The sequence below is a fragment of the Stomoxys calcitrans genome, chromosome 1 (assembly GCF_963082655.1).
Source record: "Stomoxys calcitrans chromosome 1, idStoCalc2.1, whole genome shotgun sequence".
NCBI lineage: Eukaryota > Metazoa > Arthropoda > Insecta > Diptera > Muscidae > Stomoxys > Stomoxys calcitrans.
The window spans coordinates 28461043-28478396 of NC_081552.1; the positions used below are offsets into that span (position 1 = coordinate 28461043).

Genomic DNA, 17354 nt, shown 5'->3' on the forward strand with positions numbered 1-17354 from the left:
AAAGATTAAGTCCAACAACAGAAGGAGAAAAAGAAGAAGAAGGAATCGAAGGCAAATAAAAAATCAATGAACTTGTAGAGAATATAATCAATTTGTCTAAACACCTCTTAACAATAGGACATAACCCCATCCTTATTCTTATTTTGTATTCTTTAAGAGTATTATTAGTCTATTTCTCTTAAAGCCCCATTATGATTTATGCTGTATTGACAGAAAAAGTTTAGTAGGCCGCCCTCTATAATTTCTATGGCGTTAATAATAAATCATAAACTTTTTCCCTTGGATAAAGCTGCTAAATGTTTACAAGGATAAAAATGTTTAGGTAATGTTGAAATAGGAATTACATAACAAAAATTAAGTGGCAAAATTGTGCAAAATTTCAAGTGTCTAGCTTTACTTCTTCGAAAGTTAGCATGCTTTCTAAAGACAGACGGACGAACGGACGAACGGACAGACGGACGGACATGACTAGATCGACTTAAAATGTAATGACGATCAAGAATACCGACGAAACTATTGGGTTGCCCAAAATGTAATTGTCGGTAATATAGTCGGCGTTGACAAATGTTTTCAACGGCTTGTGACTCTGTAATTGCATTCTTTCTTCTGTCAGTTATCAGCTGTTACTTTTAGCTTGCTTTAGAAAAAAAGTGCGCGAAATTTTGTTTACATTTGCTTGTTTGGCGTCAATTTTAAAATGGGAACCACATGTCTTGAAAGAAATTCATTTAACAAACCGAATCAACGTTTGTGATCCGTTTTTAAAACGAATTATAACTGGAGATGAAAAATGGATTGTTTACAACAACGTTGGTCGAAAACGATCATGGTCCAAGCATGGTGAACCAGCTCAAAACACTTCAAAAGCTGATATCCACCAAAAGAAGGTTATGCTGTCTGTTTGGTGGGATTGGAAGGGTGTGGTATATTTTGAGCTGCTTCCAAGGAACCAAACGATTAATTCGGATGTTTACTGTCAACAATTGGACAAATTGAATACAGCCATCAAGGAGAAGCGACCAGAATTGGTCAATCGTATAGGTGTCATATTCCACCAGGACAACGCTAGACCGCACATATCTTTGGTCACTCGCCAAAAACTGAGTGAGCTTGGCTGGGAACTTTTGATGCATCCACCATATAGCCCTGACCTTGCACCATCAGACTACAATTTATTTCGATCTTTGCAGAACTCCTTAAATGGTAAAACTTTCGGCAATGATGAGGCTATAAAATCGCACTTGGTTCAGTTTTTTGCAGATAAAGGCCAGAAGTGAAACAAGTAAAAGCGTGCTAAGTTCGGCCGGGCCGAATCTTATATACCCTCCACCATGGATCGCATTTGTCGAGTTCTTTTCCCGGCATCTCTTCTTAGGCAAAAAAGGATATAAGAAAAGATTTACTCTGCTATTAGAGCGATATCAAGATATGGTCCGGTTTGGACCACAATTAAATTATATTTTGGAGACCTGTGTAAAATGTCAGCCAATTCGAATGAGAATTGCGCCCTTTGGGGGCTCAAGAAGTAATCGATTTATATGGGAGCTGTATCGGGCTATAGACCGAATCAGACCATAATAAACACGTTTGTTGATGGTTATGAGAGGATCCGTCGTACAAAATTTCAGGCATATCGGATAATAATTGCAACCTCTAGGGGTCAAGAAGTCAAGATTCCAGATCGGTTTATATGACAGCTATATCAGGTTATGAACCGATTTGAACCTTATTTGACACAGTTGTTGAAAGTAAAAATAAAATACGTCACGCAAAATTTCAGCCAAATCGGATAGGAATTGCGCCCTCTAGAAGCTCAAGAAGTCAAATCCCCAGATCTGTTTATATGACAGCTATATCAGGTTATGGACCGATTTCAACCATACTTGGCACAGTTGTTGGATATCATAACGAAATACTTCGTGCAAAAATTCATTCAAATCGGATAAGAATTGTGCCCTCTAGAGGCTCAAGAAGTCAAGACCTAAGATCGGTTTATATGGCAGCTATATCAGGTTATGGACCGATTTAAACCATACTTGGCACAGTTGTTGGATATAATAACAAAACACGTCGTGCAAAATTTCATTCCAATCGGATAAGAATTGCGCACTCTAAAGGCTCAAGAAGTCAAGACCCAAGATCGGTTTATATGACAGTTATCAAAACATGGACCGATTTGAACCATACTTGGCACAGTTGTTGGATATAATAACAAAACACGTCGTGCAAAATTTCATTTCAATCGGATAAGAATTGCGCACTCTAGAGGCTCAAGATGTCAAGACCCAAGATCGGTTTATATGGCAGCTATATCAGGTTATGGACCGATTTGAACCATACTTGGCGCAGTTGTTGGATATCATAACAAAACACGTCGTGCAAAATTTCATTCCATTCGGATAAGAATTGCGCACTCTAAAGGCTCAAGAAGTCAAGACCCAAGATCGGTTTATATGGCAGCTATATCAAAACATGGACCGATATGGCCTATTTACAATACCAACCGACCTACACTAATAAGAAGTATTTGTGCAAAATTTCAAGCGGCTAGCTTTACTCCTTCGGAAGTTAGCGTGCTTTCGACAGACAGACGGACGGACGGACGGACGGACGGACGGACGGACGGACGGACGGACGGACAGACGGACGGACATGGCTAGATCGACATAAAATTTCACGACGATCAAGAATATATATACTTTATGGGGTCTCAGACGAATATTTCGAGTAGTTACAATCAGAATGACGAAATTAGTATACCCCCCATCTTATGGTGGAGGGTATAAAAATGGCAATTATATATTTGATGAAAGTTCATTCTAAGTTTTATTAAAAATGCATTTACTTTCTTTTAAAAAATCGGCAATTACTTTTTGGGCAACCCATATAGCAATGCTAAGATTGTATGGTTGATATCCGCGTGCTAGATATCCTGGGCTCCCGGATTTGTTGTTGCTATTTAAAGTAGAATTAATCAGGGATTCGGAGAGGCCCGGAGGGAAGCATGGATGAAGCGTGATGGCGGGCGGAGTGGCCGGAGCGGGATGTAGATTGAAAGCTCCGACCCCACTCCAACCCCGTTCCGACCCCGTTCCGACCCCGTTCCGACCCCGCTCCGACCCCGCTCCGACCTTACTGGAAAAACGGTGATTTGGAGCAGCAGAGGCTTAAATTAGTAGGAAAAGAAGATGTTAGCATAAATATGATTAAAATTATAAAGGTTTTGAAGACAATGATGGTGATGAATAGATTGGTGATGAATACCCTAATTTTCAGAAACGCCAGATCTCGGAGAAGGGTGGTGCGATTTAAGCGAAATTTTGTGTGCTCTCATATAGTACCCTAAAAATAAAAATTTGGTATCCAAATTTCGGATGAGGTACCTAGGGGGCTGCCCCACCCTAAAACCTACCAAACATATATTTAGACCAATCACGACAAAATGGGACTCAAATGAAAGGTATTTAGGATAAGAAAACGTATCTGATATCCAACTGTCGGACCACCCAAAGCCCCAAACCGACCATGGCAATATGGGACTCAAATGAAAGGTATTTGAGAGTAGAATACGAATCTGATATCCAAATGTGAGACCATGTTTCTGGGGGTCCACCCCTTTCCCAAAACACCCCCCAAATAGGACTTATTTACTGACCATGTCAATATGGGGCTTAAATAAAAGGGACCAAGTGTTTGGGGCGCCACCTCTCCCCAAAAACATCCCCCAAAAGGGACAAATTTACGACCATAGCAATATGGGGCTCAAATGAAAGGTCTTTGGGAGTAAAGCACGAATTTGATATCAACATTTGGGAAGAGTGTCTATGGGGCTATCCCACCCCCACAACACCACCCAAATAGTAAGTATTTTCTGACAATTGCAATATGAGGCTCAAATCAGAGGGTTTTAAAGTGGAACACGAATCCGATATATATTTTCAAGGCCAACTCACTGAGTGGCCTCCCATCCCTCAAAACATCCCCCAAGCCGGTCATGTTTGCCGACTATGGAATTATGGGGCTCAAATTAAAGGTATTTAGGAGTAGGCCACGTATCTGATATCAACATAAGGGACCAACTGTCTATGGGACGTCCCACCACCATAGCAACCCCCAAATAGGAAGTATTTGCTCACCAAGACAATTTGGGTCTTAAAGAGAGGGGAACTAAATATTCATAGTTTTTAGGGCCAATATCCCAAACCAGACATATTTGCTGACTTTTGCAATAAGGAGTTTAAATGAGATTGGAAAACGAATTTGATATCCAATTTTGAGGCCAATGGTAATATGGGGTTCAAATTATATATGAGAATAGAGCACGTTGCTGATATATTATCCGGGCTTAGAATTTGGGGGACCACTCAATCCCCAAAACACCCCTAAATCGGCCATATTTAGCGACCATGTATGTCAATGTGGTGGCTTAATGAAAGGTATTGGGGGGTAGAGCAAGAATTGATACCCATTTTCGGGACCAATTTTCTAAGGGTCTACCCCTTTCCCAAAATGCCCCACAAATAGCAATTTTTTAGTGACCATCGCAATATGGGGCTCAAATAAAGGTATTTGGGAGTAGAATACGAATTTGATATCCATATGTAGGACAATGTATTTAGGGCATCACCCCTTTCCCAAAACACCCCCAAAGGGAAAACATTTTTCGACCATGCCAATTTGTGGCTCAAATGATAGGTATTTGAGATTAGAAAACGAATTTGATAACCTATTTTGGGGCCATGTGCTTGGGGGCCGCCTCATCCTGTAAACTCCTCTTAAGCCAATGGCAATATGGGGTTTAAATAAATGGCATTTGAGAGAAGAGCACGATGCTGATATTTTTTCAGGGCCAAGTATCTGGGGGACTACCTCTCCCCGAAAACACCACTAAATCAGACATCATGTGAAATTAAGTATTTTAAGAATGGAGTGCACCCTACATTCAAACTTAAATTCGTAGACCAATAAAGATCATATGTGATTCAGATAAAGGCACTTATATTGTTAAACTCTTAGTCAAGTTTGCATGTTATTTCACTAAAGATATTTAATTGTCAAAAATAAATATTCCATGGAAACTTTTGTTTCATATAAAGTAAAAGAAGGCGCAGCGGGGCGGGCCCGGGTCAGCTAGTCTGCCATATAGACAGATCTCCCGGTCTGAAGCCAACAATAGCTCTATTTATTATCCGATTTCGCTGAAATTTGAAACAGTGAGTAGTTTTAGGTTTCCCGATATCCGTCTCAAATATGGTTCGGATCGGATATCGGTCTGTTATACAGACCGATATCCCGATAAAGGGTCTGAAGTCCATATTTTTGATGCGATTTCGCTGAAATTTGAAACAGTGTGTAGTTTTACGCCTCCCAACATAGGACCCAAATATGGTTCAGATTTGACCGTATTTAGATATAGCTGTCATATAGACCGATATGCCGATTAAAGATCTGAAGCTCATAAAAGCTTTATTTATTTCCCGATTTGGTTGAAGTTTTAAACACAAAATTCAACAGTGACTTATATATATTAGACCATTCAATGTCCGTGCAGAATTTGGTTGCATAAGTTATCCAATTTTCACCGCATTGTGTCGTGGGTGGTGGGTATCCAAAGTTCGGCCCGGCCGTATTTAATGCCTTTTTACTTGTTTTTTTTTATACCCTCCACTATAAGATGGGGGGTATACTAATTTCGTCATTCTGTTTGTAACTACTCGAAATATTCGTCTGAGACCCCATAAAGTATATATATTCTTGATCGTCGTGAAATTTTATGTCGATCTAGCCATGTCCGTCCGTCTGTCCGTCCGTCCGTCTGTCGAAAGCACGCTAACTTCCGAAGGAGTAAAGCTAGCCGCTTGAAATTTATTAGTGTAGGTCGGTTGGTATTGTAAATGGGCTATATCGGTCCATGTTTTGATATAGCTGCCATATAAACCGATCTTGTGTCTTGACTTCTTGAGCCTCTAGAGTGCACAATTCTTATCCGATTGGAATGAAATTTTGCACGACGTGTATTGTTGTGATATCCAACAACTGTGCCAAGTATGGTTCAAATCGGTCCATAACCTGAAATAGCTGCCATATAAACCGATCTGGGTCTTGACTTCTTGAGCCTCTAGTCGCAATTCTTATCCGATTTAAATGAATTTTTGCACGACGTGTTTTGTAACGATATTCAACAACTGTGCCAAGTATGGTTCAAATCGGTTAATAACCTGATATAGCTGCGATATAAACCGATCTTGGGTCTTGACTTCTTGAGCATCTAGAGTGTGCAATTCTTATCCGATTGGAATGTAATTTTGCACGACGTGTTTTGTCATGATATCCAACAACTGTGCCAAGAATGGTGCAAATCGGTGTATAACCTGATATAGCTGTCATATAAACCGATCTTGGGTCTTGACTTCTTGAGCCTCTAGAGGGCGCAATTCTTATCCGAGTTGTATGAATTTTGGCACGACGTGTTTTGTTGTGATATCCAACAACTGTGCCAAGTATGGTTCAAATCGGTTCATAACCTTATATAGCTGCCATATAAACCGATCTTGGGTTTGACTTCTTGAGCCTATAGAGGGCGCAATTCTCATCCGATTTGGCACAGATTTGGTACAACGGCTTCTCCCATGGCCTTCAACATACGTGTGCAATATGGTCTGAATCGATGACACAGCTCCCATATAAACCGATCTTCCGATTTTGCTTCTTGAGCCCCGAATTGGCCTATAACTTGATATAGCTCCTCCTCCGTTCAAAAAAGAGATACTGCGCAAAGAACTCGACAGATGCGATCCATGGTGGACGGTCTTACTTAAGATATTCGTTGCTTAGTTTAAGATATTCGTTTATTTTCCATTAAGTTGCGACCAGTCTGTCCTCTAACTCATCTCCATGGCGTTGTTAATATTGTAGTTTATCTCATAACTCTGGTGCTTGATTAATATAAAATAATAATTAATATTAAAAGCTGTCTGTCTGTGGCGCTGACTGTTGATTGTTGTTGAATTTTTTGTTTTGTTTTGTTATTACTCATGTATTGACAATTATTTAATTGGATTATTAAACAGTAATAACAATTCGTATTTGATGGTGCTGCACATTTCATGTTTTGGTTTGTTTTCTTTTTATACCCTACTCTATGGGGGGTATACTAATTTCGTCATTTCGTTTGTACCACATCGAAATATTGATCCGAAACCCAACAAGGTATATACATATATTTTTGATCGTCTTGACCTTCTAAGGCGATTTAGACTTGTCTGTCCATCCGTCTATCCATCTTTCGAAAGCATTATAACTTTCAAAGAAACAAAGCTAGGTGCTTGAAATTTTGCACTAATACTTCTATAAGTGTCAGTCTGTTGGGATTGTTAATTGGCTATATCCGTCCATGTTTTGATATAGTGTTATATGTTCTAACGTCTAACAACTGCGCCAAGTATTGGTTCAAATTAGCTCACAACCTGATATAGCTCCCATATAATCCAATCTCGTATATAGACTTTTTAGCTGCTAGAGGGCGTAACTATTAAACTATTTTGCACGAAGTGGTTTGTTTTGACCTCCAATAACTGTGCATAGTATAGTTCAAACCGTTTCATATCCTGATATAACTCCCATATAAACGTTTCATATCCTGATATAGCTCCACACATAAATCTCCTGAATATACCTTTATGAGCCTCTAGAGGGCTCAATTCATATCCGATTTGGCTGAAATTTTGTACAACTACTTCTTCTATGACCTTTAATATTCTTGCCAAATATGGTCTGAATCGAAACTTAATATATTGGTTGCCCAAAAAGTAATTGCGGATTTTTTAAAAGAAAGTAAATGCATTTTTAATAAAAATTAGAATGAACTTCAATCAAATATACTTTTTTACCCCTTTTTTCTAAGCAAGCTAAAAGTAACAGCTGATAAATGACAGAAGAAAGAATGCAATTACAGAGTCACAAGCTGTGAAAAAATTTGTCAACGCCGACTATATGAAAAATCCGCAATTACTTTTTGGGCAACCCAATAGCTCTCATATAAACAGATCTCCCGATTTACTTATTGAGCCACTATGGGGCGCAATTCTTGTCCGATTTGGCTGGTCTCCAACTGCCAAGCCAAGTATGGCTCCAATAGGTTCAGCTTCAATAGCATAGCATTTCATATCCATTATCTTTTCTTTGCCTATAAAGAGGTACCGGTCAAAGAACTTGATAAATTCGATCCATGGTGGAGGGTATGCAAGATTCAAGCAGACACACTTGTACTTATTTGTTTTACATCAATAATTGCTAGTGTACTGGCTAACGATGATGTTCTGATGTGGTTTCATTGCAAAGGGAGGAATGTTCAATGAATGAAATATGAATTGTGAGGAAAGTTCGTTATGAAGTGTTTTCATAAGTGACCGGTTTAAAACACGTAATTATTTCCTTCAAAATAGTTGGAACAAGTTAAAAGGCATTAAGTTCGGCCGGATACCCACCACCTCGGATATACATATACATTAACCACCTTTCGCCATAATAATAAACAAGTAAAAGCGTGCTAAGTTCGGCCGGGCCGAATCTTATATACCCTCCACCATGGATCACATTTGTCGAGTTCTTTTCCCGGCATCTCTTCTTAGGCAAAAAAAAAGGATATAAGAAAAGATTTGCTTTGCTATTAGAGCGATATCAAGATATGGTCCGGTTTGGACCACAATTAAATTATATGTTGGAGACCTGTGTAAAATGGCAGCCAATTCGAATAAGAATTGCGCCCTTTATGGGCTCAAGAAGTAAAATAGAGAGATCGATTTATATGGGAGCTGTATCGGGCTATAGACCGATTCAGACCATAATAAATACGTATGTTAATGGTCATGAAAGAATCCGTCGTACAAAATTTCAGGCAAATCGGATAATAAATGCGACCTCTAGAGGCTCAAGAAGTCAAGATCCCAGATCGGTTTATATGGCAGCTATATCAGGTTATGAACCGACTTGTACTTTATTTGACATAGTTGTAGATAGTAACAATAACAAACGTCTTGCGAAATTTCAGCCAAATCGGATAGAAATTGAGCCCTCTAGAAGCTCAAGAAGTCAAGTCCCAAGATCTGTTTATATGACAGCTATATCAGGTTATGAAAGGATTTGAACCATACTTGACACAGTTGTTGGATATCATAAACAAAATACTACGTGCCAAAATTCATTCAAATTGGATAAGAATTGCGCCCTCTAGAGGCTCAAGAAGTCAAGACCCAAGATCGGTTTATATGACAGCTATATCAGGTTATGAACCGATTTGAACCATACTTGACACAGTTGTTGGATATCATAACGAAACACGTCGTGCAAAATTTCATCCCAATGGGATAAGAATTGCGCCCTCTAGAGGCTCAAGAAGTCAAGACCCAAGATCGGTTTATATGGGAGCTATATCAGGTTATGAACCGATTTGAACCATACTTGGCACAATTGTTGGATATAATAGCAAAACACGTCGTGCAAAATTTCATTCCAATCGGATAAGAATTGCGCCCTTTAGAGGCTCAAGGAATCAAGACCCAAGATCGGTTTATATGACAGCTATATAAGGTTATGAACCGATTTGAACCATACTTGGCACAGTTGTTGGATATCATAACAAAACACGTCGTGCAAAATTTCATTCCAATCGGATAAGAATTGCGCACTCTAGAGGCTCAAGAATTCAAGACCCAAGATCGGTTTATATGGGAGCTATATCAGGTTATGAACCGATTTGAACCATACTTAGCACAGTTGTTGGATATAATAACAAAACACAAAATTTCATTCCAATCGGATAAGATTTGCGCACTCTAGTGGCTCAAGAAATTAATACCCCAAATCGGTTTATATGGCAGCTATATCAAAACATGGACCGATATGGCCCATTTACAATACCAACCGACCTACACTAATAAGAAGTATTTGTGCAAAATTTCAAGCGGCTAGCTTTACTCCTTCGGAAGTTAGCGTGCTTTCGACAGACAGACGGACGGACGGACGGACGGACAGACGGACGGACATGGCTAGATCGACATAAAATTTCACGACGATCAAGAATATATATACTTTATGGGTTCTCAGACGAATATTTCGAGTAGTTCTAATCAGAATGACGAAATTAGTATACCCCCAATCTTATGGTGGAGGGTATAAAAATGCATTGTTTTTGAAACCATAGCAGTTATATCTAAATATGTTCCTATCTTCACCAGATTCAGGCTTTGGAAGGGTCTAAAAGAACTCATTGTACCGAATTCATCGGTTAAAAAATGCAGCTTTTATGGGCCTAAGAATTTAAAACGGGAGATCGCTATATGTATGTGACAGCTTTATCCAAATACAGATCGGTCTGAACTATATTCACACAGCCCACTGTGTCAAATTTCAGCGAAATTCGAGTAACAAACATGCTGTTATCGACCCAAGAACTTAAATCGGAAGATATATATGACAGCTATATCCAAATATAGCCCGAACATGACCTTACTCGGTAAGAAAGTCGAGGGGCCTAACGCAACTCATTGTGCCTTAGTTAATTCACCTTTTATGGGCCTAAAACCTAAAATCTGGAGATCGGTGTATATGGCAGCTATATCCAAAACTGTACCGATCTAAGTCGTATTGAACTGGAATGTCGAGGAGCAGAGACAGAACGCGCTATACCAAATTTCAGCGAATTTGGATAATAAATACGCCTGTTGTGGGCCCAAGACTTTAAAATGAGAGATCGCTCTATATGGCAGCTATATCGAAATATAAACCAATCTTAACCATACTCGTTACGAATGTCGAGGGGCCTAATGCAACTCATTGTGCCTAATTGCAGCAAAATCGGTTACTAAATTCACCTTTTATGGGCCTAAAACCTCAAATCGGGAGATCTGTGTATATGGCAGCTATATCCAAATCTGGACCGTTATACAGGGTTGTAGAAGAGCATAACACAAGTCCCTATACCAAATTTCTGCTAAATCGGACAATAAATACTCCTATTATCGGCCCAAGACTTTAAATCGAGAGATCGGTCCATATGGCAGCAATATCCAAATCTGGGTTAAATTAAACAAGGTGTCGAGGGGTTCAACATAACCAACTGTCCCAAATTTTAAATATAGAGATCGGTCTATATGGCAGCTTTATCTAAATCTGAACCGATCTGGGCCGTATTGAACAAGGATTTCAAGAGACCTAACACTGTCCCAAATTTCAGCGAAATCGGATAATAAATGTGGCTTTAATGGGCCTAACGCCTTAAATCATCAGATCGGTATATATGGGAGCTATATAAATATATAGTCCAATATAACCACTTTCGAAATTAACCTGCCTATGGACAAAAAAAGAATCCGTTCATAGTTTCAGCCTAATATCTCTATTTGTATACCAACCACCATAGGACGGGGGTATACTAATCTAGTCAGTCAGTTTGTAACACCTCGAAATATTTGAAAATATTCCATAAAGTATATATATTCTGGATCGTCTCGACGTTCCGAGTCGATCCAGCCATTTCTGTCAGTCCGTCTTTCAAAATCACTATAATTGTCAGACGCGTAAAGCTAGCTGCTTCCCACAAATACTAAATGTTGATGTAGGTCATTAGGGATTGCAATGGGACACATCGGTTCATATTTAGATATAGCTCCCATATAAACCGATCTCCCGATTTGACTTCTTGAGTCCTTAAAAGTCGCAATTTTTTTTCCGATTTGGGTGAGCTTTGGCATGCGGTATCCTATACCGACTTCCAACGACTGTGACGAGTACGGTATAAATCGGTATACAACCTGATATAGCTCCTTTGACTTCTTGAGTTCCTATGAGCCTCAAGTTTTGTCCGATTTTTCTAAAATTTTGCATGCGGTGTTCTGTTACGACTTTCAACAATTGTGCCAAGTACGGTCCAAATCGGTCTATAACCTGGTATAGCTCCCAAATAAATCGTTCTCCCGATTTTACTTCTTGAGTTTCTACGAACCGTAATTTCCAACAACTGTGCCAAGTACGGTCCAAATCGGTCTATAACCTGATATAGTTCCCATATAAATCGGTCTCCCGATTTGACTTCTTGAGCCCCTGGAAGCCGCAATTTTTGTTCGATTTGCCTGAATTTTTGCACATAGTGTTCAGTTATGTCTTCCAACGACGGTGGGAAGTACGATCCAAATCGGTCAAGAACCGGATATAGCTCCCATATAAACCGGTTTCTCGATCATCCTTGTTCGGTTTCAAGAAGCTTGAGCTTTTGCTGGTTTGACAGAAATTTGATATGTAGAGTAAAATTATGCCCTTCAAATAAATTTATTTTCTATAAATTTTTAGCAGGTTCCATGGTGGTGGGTACCTATGAGTCGGCCCGGCCGAACTTAGCACGCTTTTACTTGTTAAAGACTGTAACGTGATTTTAACATACAGACGGACGGACATAGCTAAATCGTCTTGGGTTTTCACGGCGGAACATTTTTGTCAATTCGGATTTCCCTCGGTATATCGTATTGCTAAATCTTTAATTATCGTAAATAAGTAATTTATTTTAATATGTTAAATCGAAAATCTGGTTTTTTTTGTTATAAATGCTTACCAAATTTTCTTAATTTAGACTGTTTCTTGCTTTTTTTTTGTGTCTTACGTTATAAAAGGCTAATTATGCATCAAGAACGTCTCAAATTAAAACACTTTTTATACCCTCCACCATAGGATGGGGGTATACTAATTTCGTCATTCTGTTTGTAACACCTTGAAATATGCCTCTAAGACCCCATAAAGTATATATATTCTAGATCGTCATGTCATTTTAAGTCCATCTAGCCATGTCCGTCCGTCTGTCTGTCGAAAGCACGCAAACTTTCGAAGCAGTAAAGCTAACCGCTTGAAATTTTCCATAAATACTTTTTATTAGTGTAGGTCGACTGGTATTGTAAATGGGTCAAATCGGTCCATGTTTTGATATAGCTGCCATATAAACCGATCTTGGGTCTTGAGTTCTTGAGCCTCTAGAGGGCGCAATTCTTATCCGATTTTATTGAAATTTTGCACGTTGTGTTTTGGTAGTACTTCCAACAACTACGCTAAGTATGGTTTTAATCGATTCATGTTTTGATATAGCTGCCATATAAACCGATCTTGGGTCTTGACTTCTTGAGCCTCTAGAGGGCGTAATTCTCGTCCGATTTTATTGAAATTTTGCACGTAATGTTTTGGTGTAACTTCCAACAACTAAGCTAAGTATGGTTTAAATCGGTCCATGTTTTGATATAGCTGCCATATAAACCGATTTTGGGTCTTGACTTCTTGAGCCTCTAGAGGGCGTAATTCTCGTCCGATTTTATTGAAATTTTGCACGTAATGTTTTGGTGTAACTTCCAACAACTAAGCTAAGTATGGTTATAATCGATTCATGTTTTGATATAGCTGCCATATAAACCGATTTTGGGTCTTGACTTCTTGAGCCTCTAGAGGGCGAAATTCTCGTCCTATTTTATTGAAATTTTGCACGTTGTGTTTTGGTAGTACTTCCAGCAACTACGCTAAGTATGGTTATAATCGATTCATGTTTTGATATAGCTGCCATATAATCCGATCTTGGGTCTTGACTTCTTGAGCCTCTAGAGGGCGCAATTCTTATTCGATTTTATTGAAATTTTGCACGTAGTGTTTTGGTATGACTTCCAATAACTGTGCTAAGTATGGCGTAAATCGGTATGGTAACTGTGCTAAGTATGGCGTAAATCGGTATGGTAACTGTGCTAAGTATGGCGTAAATCGGTATGGAACCTGATATAGCTGCCATATAAACCGATCTGGGATCTTGACTTCTTAAACCTCTAGAGGGCGCAATTCTCATCCGATTTGGCTGAAATTTTGTACAACGGCTTCTCTCATGTCCTTCAACATACGTGTCTAATATAGTGTGAATCGATCAATAGATTGATACAGCTCCCATATAAACCTATCTCCCGAATTTGCTTATTGAGCCTCTACAAGGCGCAATTCTTATCCGAATGAACTGAAATATTACACAATGACTTCTACAATGTTCAGCATTCATTTATGGTCCGAATCGGACTATAACTTGATATAGCTCCAATAGCATAACAGTTCTTATTCAATATTCTATGTTTGTCTAAAAAAAAACACCGCGCATAGAACTCGACAAATGCGATCAATGGTGGAGGGTATATAAGATTCGGCCCGGCCGAACTTAGCACGCTCTTACTGGTTTGATTTCATTCATTTGGCTAATTTTTTTCATTTCCTTTTCATTTCAGCAACAGCATTCTTGGATTAAGCTTAAATGATACCAAGAAAAGCTCTGTGAAGAAATAAGAAAAAAAAAACCATAACCCTTGGCTGATTTGCCAAAAAAGGACATTAAATCTCCTCTCTCTCTCGCTCTCCCCCAACCAAGTATAATGTTTTAAGGACAATTGTTTTATTGTGACCATAGAATTCGAAAAACCCTAAAGGGCTGAAGAGAAGAAAAGGCAAGAATAGAAGGAAGAGCTAAACCAAACAATGGTTAAATACAATGTTGAGATTGTAAAAACAGAAAATGGCATAAATTCGAATAAACCCTCAACGGCAGCTACAGCAGCAGCAGCAGCAAAAAACATGACATCCCGGGCAGGCAACGGCAGTGAATCGGATGATTTAAATGATGGTGAAAATGGAAACACAGGTAAGCTCATCCACCTAACTGCACCTGCTATACAATTATTAGACTTTGTTAGTTGGTGGGCATAAATGCTCATTCATAATTACTTTAGCATTTTAATTGAATTATAACGATTAGCAAATGGATTGCATCGCATGTCATGGTGTGCCATGTAGTTGTGCGGTGCGGGTTGTTGGGGTAGGAAATTCTCTATGCCATTTATGACCCTTTCTAGAAAAATACAGGAGGTCAAGCTCATGTTCAAGGTTGGTTTTCACACACTCTGTTTATTGAGGAATGGCAGAGTGGTGTAGGGGGTGTTCATAGTGTTTTTGGATATGCGGCCTAGTGTAATAAATTAATTAAGAATTAAATTGTGGAAAACTGGAAATGCACAAGGCCCTGGCAAACAAACCTTTTTTATTTATTTTGTATGTGAGTGTGTCAGTGTATGGGTTGATGATTGTGAGCGCTTTACACACACAGCGTGTCGTACTCTCATTTCGGTTTGGATTTTGATATTTTGTTTGCCATTTTGCCAACGTTAATGGGCTGGTTTTCATTTGTTGTAATGGTGTATTAGGTCTTATGTCATGTCTGGAGCTACAACAAATGTGACAACAACATCAGTTTCAGTAAAAGTTTTTTTTTTTTTTTTTTTTTTAATAGATTCCCTCTTTTACAGTGGGTGTGTGCTTTAGGCAAAAGACAAAGAATGAAAGAGGTAAGAATGGTGTTAAAGGTTTTCGGGGGAGGAATATATGTAGTGGGTGTCAATCTATTTTCCATGCGAATTGCCCCTTGATAACAAATTAAACAACAGAGGGTAGACTCTCTTATATAAATGAGTGCTGCATAGTGTTGCCAAATCGAAAAATCTTGGAAATAATTCTGGAACTTTTGAACAAATAGAGATATGTAGACGAAACTTTAAGCAGTTATGTGCAGTAATGTGGGGACACTAGTGAGTCCAGCAGCTGATGATCCATGGAACTTGACAAACAGTCTGTTATGTATGGGATTGATTCTTTTTTGAAAAAGATGGAGGTATATTCATTTGTAATTCCCTTTGCAACATATCGAAATATTTATTTCCGACCCTATAAAGTATACAAATTCTTGATCAGCGTAAAAATCTAAGACGATCTAGCCATGTCTGTCCGATTGTCCGTCTGTGTGTTGAAATCCATCTGTGAAATGAAATGGCCAGTCGACATCCTTCTTCAATTTGGCCCAGATCGGTCTAGATTTCCATATAGCTGCCATATGGACCGATCTCTTGATTAAAGGTTTTGAACCCATAAATAGCTCATTTATTATCCGATGTCGCCGAAATTTGGGACAGTGAGTTAAATTAGGCCCCTCGACATCCTTCTGCAATATGGCATTTATTGGTTCAGATTTGGATATAGCTGCTTTTTAGACCGATCTCTCGATTTAAGGTCTAAGGCCCATTTAGGAAGCATTTATTGTCCGATGTTGCTGAAATTTGGGACAGTGAGTTGTGTTAGGACCTTCAATATTCTTCTTGAATTTGGCTCAGATCGGTCTAGATTTGGGTAAAGCTGCCACATTGACCGATCTCTCGTTATAAGGTTTTGGCCCCATAAAAAGCGCATTTATTGTTCCATTTCGCCGAAATTTGGAACAGTGAGTTGCGTTAGGCTTTTCGACAACTTTCTGCAATTTGGCAGATCGGTCCCGATTTGGATGTAGCTAATATATAGACCGATCTCTCGAATTAAGGTTTTGGGTCCTTAAAAGCCGCATTTATTGTCCGATGTCGCCGAAATTTGGGACAGTGAGTTGTGTTAGGCCCTTCGACAACCCCTTCAATTTAGCCCAGATCGGTTCAGAGTTCAATAAAGCTGCCATATAGACCGATCTCTCGATTTAAAGTCTTGGCCCCATAAAAGGCATATTTATAATCGGATTTCGCTGAAATTGGACATAGTGACTTAAGTTAGGCTTTTCGACATCCGTGTCGTATATAGTTCAGATCGGTCTATATTTGGATACGGCTACCAAAAAGACCAATATTTTGTACTACAAAATTTAACAATAATAGTAGCTTATTGCTACTTATTGCTAAGTAGCTTATTGCTACTTAGGTGTATAAGTTATGTTTGTAATACAAGTATTTTGGCCTAATTGGCTTAGTATTGCAATGAATGAATAAATAAATAAAAAAAAAAAAAAAAAATAAATAATATCCGTGTCGAATTTGGTCCATATCGGACTATATTTCGATAAAGCTGCTATGGGAGCATAAATTATGCATTTTCCCCGGATTATGACGAAAGGTGGTTAACATACATAACCGAGGTGGTGGGTATGCAAAGTTCGGCCAGCCGAACTTGATGCCTTTTTATTTGTTTTTTAGTGATTTATTGCTTTTGACTGAAGATTCGGCTTTTGGAACATGATGCAGCAAAATTATTGTAAATTTTGTATGCAGTCTGAAATTGAAAATACGAAGTCGTTCAAAAAGATTTTTAGACCCTCGAGAGCAATTTGCAAATAAATTTAGGGGTACAACAATCTTTGATACATGTGTTATTGATATTTCAGAGGACTACTGCAATAAAATATTGGGCGAAAAAATTTCGAACATCTATATTCTATTGTGGGGACAACTCCCACAGACAGGAACACGAGCAATAGGCTATATAATTTA

The 17354-nt window shown here is 38.8% G+C and overlaps 1 protein-coding gene across 5 annotated transcripts in view; it reads left to right on the forward strand.

Moving 5' to 3' along the window:
• The window catches only part of LOC106091398 (adenylate cyclase type 2), a 499738-nt gene that overhangs the window by 128336 nt on the left and 354048 nt on the right, over positions 1-17354 (forward strand). For all 5 annotated transcript variants that reach the window (XM_059360972.1, XM_059360973.1, XM_059360971.1 and 2 more), the window contains one exon: positions 14292-14701. In XM_059360972.1, coding sequence (XP_059216955.1) covers positions 14539-14701 — 163 coding nt within the window. In that variant the 5' untranslated portion in view covers positions 14292-14538. The remainder of the gene's footprint in view (positions 1-14291; positions 14702-17354) is intronic.